The following is a 6,605-nucleotide window of genomic DNA, read 5'->3' as shown; positions in this document are numbered from 1 at the left end:
TAAACGAAATTTTTACATAGGTTAATCGTTTAGTTTACAACTCAACCCATGTTCATTCATATTGCGTTATTCAAGTGGTAAATTGCATATACAACTTAATGGATAATGTGCATGCACATATCAATTAAACTATTCAACTAACTAGTTGAACACAGAGGAAAGAAAGAAATGTAGAATTTGCAGAGGGAAATGATAATTACACGTCTCTTCTTTTTTTTTTTTTTTTTTTTACATTCATTTATATCCAGCCATTAAATTGAAGAAATCAACAAGAACAACATAGAAGATTAAACAGAACTGTGTAAAGACGAGAACAAATATTGGACCACAAATAAAAAGGGGTAAAGTAAAGTCTAAGCGCATATGACACGCAAAGGAAATCCGATTTCAGTAAGACCTAATCTTAATCATAGTTCAGATTCAAGATATAGTGTAGTTATAATTTTTTTAGAGGCATTTAGATATGGGTCAAAAAAATCAACATGCTATTAGATTAAGTCTAGTATTACCTTTTCTTCACTTTTATATTTTTTTTACATTTTTTAATATTAGAGATAATTAAAATCCTCTAATTTCATGCATCTTTTTGTTTGTATTTTTGAATTTTGAATATTTGAAAATTACTTTATTTTTAATCTACTTATTAAAAAAAATTAATCTACTTATTATATTTTAACAAAAAAAAATTAGCAAGTGGCCCTTTATTACAATGGTGGAAAGGAGTTGAGTCGTTACATGATGGCATGGGTTCTAATTCCGTTGGTGACTAATCATCTAGTAACAAAATTTATCGTTTGACAAAATAAAAATTAATATACTAATATATATAAACCCACTTGCAGAACATACCTAATTCAAGAAACAAATAACTAAATGGATAATATACCTATAAACGAGATATGAAATCTAACTAAAAGGTACAAAAATATAATTGACACACCCCGATCGAGATCAGGGCATGCTGGCTGTCACGTGGAAGTGACGTAACCATGTGCACAGTGCGGAAGCTAATAAAATAATAATATAAATAGTACGAATAAATAAAAACTAGTCTTACATAAAGTAAGAACAACGAGTGCAAGCATAAGTGCGACGTTAAGTTCAGAGCATAAAAGCCTAATGCAGTCCAGGAGAAAACGACGCAACAAAAGTACACCCGAAGGTGGTCCTACACTGGTGATCGTCTGTCAGATATGCTGGGGAAATCCTAAGGGAAACCACCAAACGTGCTAGCCAACTAGAACCTGGAGGGGCGCAAAACAAAAGCGTGAGTGGGCAAAAACAAAGCTTTTCGAAAACCATTTAATAAATAAGTTCTAACCCATCGCTGTAAAACCTGTATACTTCCCAGAAAATAGAGTGTATATATATATATATATATATATCATGCTCAAGAATATGCTATGCCAAAACCTCAAAGTAAAATGCAAGTGCTCAGGTAATATCACATCAGTATCATATAATCTGTCAGCCGGAGTCACCGAACGTGACCTGTACGACTAAATCTAGAGCTCAAATCTCCATCTCACTAACTAGACCTGCACACGAGTCGGAACCACCTAAAGTGGTCTGTACGACAGGCCTGGGTGTAACATATATATACGCTCAAGTGCTACGATCACGTGAAGGCTGTGCGAATAATCACGGGTCACCTACGAGTCGGAACCACCTAAAGTGGTATGTACGACAGGACTGTGCACCTAACTTGGATCCAAGCTGAGCGTGTGGTGCGGGAGGTGAACATCACGTGAAGGACTGTGCCCAACTCTGGGCGGGAGCACTAACATCGGGGGTGCAGGTTATGAGCTCTCTATGCATCTCAAATCACTACTGAAAGTAAACATGAATCACAACTCACCTGGCACTTACCTGTGCGTCCGCAGCACCAAACATACATATATATAAACAATTAACAATGCACAAATAACGGCAAAGCTATAGGCATGGCATATAACGAATAAACATTCTAAATAAATTTCTGGGAAAAGTATAAGTATATAGGTATATACGGAAAACCAAAAGCCCACTCACTGGTAAGTGGAAGGGTCGTAACCCCCTGCCTAGAGTGACCACGCTCGTCCTCGGGATAGGATTCACCTATATGCGAAACAACTATTAAAAACGTTAATTTTAAAGCACATAACCAAACTTAAGAAATAACTTCTCATACCATGCTCAAATGGGGTGTATGAATACACCAACGTGATCTACTCAACCTCAGGAATATCTCCATATTTTTAAAATAATTTTTCACCGTCGCACGCGCCCCCACGTGCCGGCCAAGGTACGGCCACACGGCCCGGCCACGCGCAGGCACGTGCCTGGCACGCTGACGGCGTCAATTAACGCCGTCAGGAATATTCCGTTAACTTTAACGGATTCCGTCAACGGCGTTAGGAATATTCCGTCCAAAATGACGGAATATTTCGTCGTCTTCTCCGGCGAGGCTCCGGCGCCGGAAAATCGGGAAAATTTCAAATCGTCCTATCTTCTTCGTTTTTCAACCAAATTTCACAAAATTGGTACCAAAATGAAGATTACAACGAGAGGAACAAAATAATACCACTTTCAAGTGCTAAAATCCACAAAAATCTCGCCTGGAAAATACCCCCAACTCCGGCCAACCTCGAAACTCGTGATCCCGACGTCCAAAACCTTCAAACGAACCACCCCGAGCCTCCTAAGGACCTCACCAAGCTTCCTACAAGCTTGAAATTCCCAAAAACATAAGAATTTACGTGTGCATGAACAGTACCAAAAATCGGGTATCCCGAGTTCGACGTGAAAACGAAGGTATCCTTACCTGAAATGGGTATGGTTAGACTCCAATGGACCTCACAAGCATGGATATGTACTTTGTTTCTTCGATCTGTGAAGATTTGGGTGGTTTTGGAGTGTGTCCGTACACATGGGATAGAAAATGGAAAGGGAAATGGCACGGGATGGGTGCAAGGATAGGGGAAAGGGTGAAGGGAAGGTGTGGGAAAAATGTGTGGTGCAAAACCAGCCACACCAAGCTCAAAACAACCACACAACGTAAAAATCACACTAGGGGCAAAATCATCTTTTCACGCGTACGTTTTAAAATTTTCGGAACGGGCTGTCACAATAATATACTTACAAGTAAGACACATTAATATGTGTACAAGTTGATTATCAAAAAGGAAGAAGAAGAAGAAGAAATTACCTATATGAATGGTGTTTAGAAGAGGAGGAAGAAGAAGAAAAAGAAATAACAAGAAATAATTAAAAATAATAATTAGGAAGAGATTTAAATCCTATAGTAAATTATATCATTAAAAAAATAATTATTGATAATAAAATAATAAACTAAAAAAATGGGACCTATTTTAATAAAATAGAATATTTTTAATATTATTTTATATCAAGTTTTCTCCCTTTTTTTTTAATTGGAAAAAGACATCTCAGCACAAATCAATAAATGTATTGTGATATATTTCAATCATAGTGGTACACAAAGATAAAAGGCAGATGGAGCGACACAAGCTCAGCCACAAGTAGTCATGCAGTGTAGGCAGGCCATGTCAGCCAGCCCAAGCTAGGACATGCTGTCTTGCTAGCTGCCAATTCTCAAAAGTGAAAGTATGGTTTCGGGTTCAAGCACATAAGAAATGGACCCTCCAAGCAGCTTTAATTTGATTTCTCTCCTTTTCTTCTCCTTTTTCTTCTCCTCTTAATTGTATTTTTGTTTGAAATTTTATTTTTAATTGATATGCATATCAAATTATTCATAAGTATTATTTTCTTTTAAAATTATGGTGATGAGAAAATCAAGTTGCTCACGGCGCCGAAACCATGGCTAGTTCCCCCACCCTCACCCTCCTTCAACTACTTTATATAAACCTCCCGTCTCCTCCTCTTACAGTCTCACTCTTGCATTGCAGATTTAAACTTATCTGACTAGAAGCATAACCACAATGAGTTGCTTGCAGTCTTGGCCTGAGCCTATCGTGAGAGTCCAGTCCTTAGCAGAAAGCGGCATAACCGCTATCCCCGATCTCTACATCAAACCACCATCCAAACGACCATCACCGCCAAACACCAACAACCACCGTGATGCTGACGTCAACATCCCGATCATTGACCTCCAAAACCTTTTGAGCGACAACCGGTGCCTCCGCGAGGCAACGATGCGTTCAATCTCGAGCGCCTGCAGGGAGTGGGGTTTTTTTCAGGTGGTAAACCACGGGGTGAGCCACGAGCTGATGAAGCGGGCGAGGGACACATGGCGCGAGTTCTTCAGCCTGCCTCTGGAGGTGAAGCAGGAGTACTCCAACAAGCCGAGTACGTACGAAGGGTACGGAAGTCGGCTGGGAGTTGAGAAGGGGGCTATTCTGGATTGGAGTGATTATTACTTTCTTCATTACATGCCTCCTCAGATCAGAAACCACAACAGATGGCCAGCTCTCCCAACTTCATGCAGGTACTTTTCATTTTTCATTTTCTGACATGAAAGTATTTCATCATTGAAAACGTGCCTGTTATGACTTTTCTTTTTCTAATTATATAATGCCTAAATAGAATCGGTCTGTTTTGCTTGTTAGGTGGCTTTTTAGACACGTAAATTATGTTATCAGATACTGTGAAAGAAGCCTTGTATGGGCTTGTTTTGTTAAGAGTATTCTTTTTGTGTGTAAAAGTCTCATTAGTCGTGACGACTTATTATTTATTTTTGTATTATTAAGCATGTATGAATTAACATGTAAGTTGTGCTTTCTTTTTATTAGGTTTATAAATTGTGTATAGCACAACTCTTTTTGTGTAACCATTAATCAAACGTAACATGTTACTATATATATAAACAGAAATTGATCAAACTTTTTTCTCAAAATGTGGTAAATCTCTTATGTGAACATATCTATATATTTGATATCAATATCTTACCAAATATTTGATGTTGAATATGAAAAATAATGTAAAAAGAAAATTTTGGTTTTATTAGATACATAACTTCATATTTCCAAACTTTGGGCATGCCGATATTTCTCACCTAGTGATCTGAGTCTTTTAGTCATGCATCCACTAAAATTTCCCCACTAACTTATAAAAATAAAAAAATAAAAAAAAATAAAAAAATCCTTACTAAAATGAACTGACTAAAGTCGTGAGGCAAATTTTCCACAAAGCATATCTATGGTATTACCTTGTGGCATTTTCGCCTTTTCCATGAAGGTCATACCTAAGCACATGGTTCGAACTACAACACGCAAATTACCTTTTTTGATTTATAAGAATCCTTATTTGGTACACATGAAATAAGGAAAATACGTATCGATTGATTCTAACTAATGATGACACATGCGTATACACTACTAACCTTTGCATTCTTTATAAATTCATAAACGTATGCTAAAAAACTTAAACAATCTAAATATTTGCAAATATATATATATATATATATATATGTGTGTGTGTGTGTAATAAGTATGTGATTGTTGTTGTACTAAAATAATTAGTAATGTAATTTGCCATAGACTTCGCCAATTAATAGAAGTATTTTGTACTTTTTAGAGAATTACTAGGAAAATTGCATGTGACTAGTCAAATTACTAATTTAACTTTGAATGTGATATTTGTAAATCCACTCCAGGCTATAATATTTAGCTTCTGTTGTAGGAAATTGATTGAAGAATACAGCGAAGAAACAATTAAACTGTGTGGGATTCTGATGAAGGTGTTGTCTCTAAACCTTGGCCTTGGGGAAGACCAACTTCTCGATGCTTTCGGAGGAGAAGAGAATGTTGGGGCATGTTTACGGGTCAATTTCTACCCAAAATGCCCTCAACCAGATCTAACCCTTGGTCTCTCAGAACACTCTGACCCAGGTGGCCTGACCCTTCTCTTACCTGATGAAAATGTTGCTGGACTTCAAGTTCGTAAAGGTGAAAATTGGGTGACTGTGAAGCCTGTTCCTAATGCCTTCATCGTGAACATCGGAGATCAAACTCAGGTGCTGAGCAATGCAATTTACAAAAGTGTAGAACATAGAGTGATTGTGAATTCAGTTGAAGACAGAGTTTCACTGGCCTTGTTTTACAACCCAAAAAGTGATTTGATGATTGAACCTGCCAAAGCTCTTGTCACAAATGATCGCCCTGCCCTTTACTCGCCTATGACATTTGATGAGTATCGGCTTTATATTAGGATGAAGGGGCCTTGTGGAAAGGCGCAAGTTGAATCTTTAAAGTCCTATGAATAGTATTAGTTTCCATGTTCTTTTATTAGAACACAACATATTATAAATGGTGGTGTTGGTGCACTGGAATAATCTTGTAATTTGTTATAGACTTCACCAATTAATAAAGCTATTCTATATTTTCCAAAGAATTACGTGGAACTATTGCATGGGATAAGTCAAGTACTAGACTTTCAATGTGATATTTGTAAATTCACCTTATGTTATGTGCATATTTATTAATGTTATACTTCCCTCAAGCATTAGCTTCTCACTAGAGATGCACAATCAGCTACTCCGGCATGAATCTGGCACAAATCCGGTCTGGTTAAAGTCGGCGCGGGAATGGCCTGACTCGCCAAAAAATGTCCAAATTAAAATATAATTGACAGGTCGGAAGTTGATCAGT

The 6,605-nt window shown here is 37.4% G+C and overlaps 1 protein-coding gene and 1 long non-coding RNA gene across 2 annotated transcripts; one reads left to right on the top strand and one right to left on the bottom strand.

Moving 5' to 3' along the window:
* Positions 1 to 1,003: 1,003 nt before the first annotated feature.
* LOC148697577 (uncharacterized) lies at positions 1,004 to 2,929 on the bottom strand. Its single transcript, XR_015961249.1, has 4 exons — positions 2,804 to 2,929; positions 2,564 to 2,708; positions 2,032 to 2,097; positions 1,004 to 1,244 (listed from the first exon to the last, which is right to left on the bottom strand). It is a non-coding gene; the product is annotated as an uncharacterized LOC148697577 (long non-coding RNA).
* A 565-nt stretch (positions 2,930 to 3,494) lies between these two features.
* On the top strand, positions 3,495 to 6,348 carry LOC137722656 (jasmonate-induced oxygenase 1). Its single transcript, XM_068461707.2, has 3 exons — positions 3,495 to 3,819; positions 3,906 to 4,444; positions 5,638 to 6,348. The coding sequence occupies exons 2-3, from the start codon at positions 3,939 to 3,941 to the stop codon at positions 6,218 to 6,220; spliced, it is 1,089 nt and encodes a 362-aa protein (XP_068317808.1). The 5' UTR covers positions 3,495 to 3,819; positions 3,906 to 3,938; the 3' UTR covers positions 6,221 to 6,348.
* Positions 6,349 to 6,605: the final 257 nt, after the last annotated feature.

Source organism: Pyrus communis, chromosome 4 (assembly GCF_041283825.1).
Source record: "Pyrus communis isolate YQ-2024b chromosome 4, ASM4128382v1, whole genome shotgun sequence".
In the NCBI taxonomy this organism is placed as follows: Eukaryota; Viridiplantae; Streptophyta; class Magnoliopsida; order Rosales; family Rosaceae; genus Pyrus; species Pyrus communis.
Note: the sequence above shows the minus strand (reverse complement) of the source record. Positions and strands in the feature narration are given on the sequence as shown.

What these genes read in the sequence shown, in the direction of transcription:
- LOC137722656 (XM_068461707.2), top strand. Translation starts at nt 3,939, where the DNA reads ATGAGTTGCTTGCAGTCTTGGCCTGAGCCTATCGTGAGAGTCCAGTCC. An exon ending in GCTCTCCCAACTTCATGCAG is followed by an intron (nt 4,445 to 5,637) that starts GTACTTTTCATT and finishes CTTCTGTTGTAG; the next exon opens with GAAATTGATTGAAGAATACA.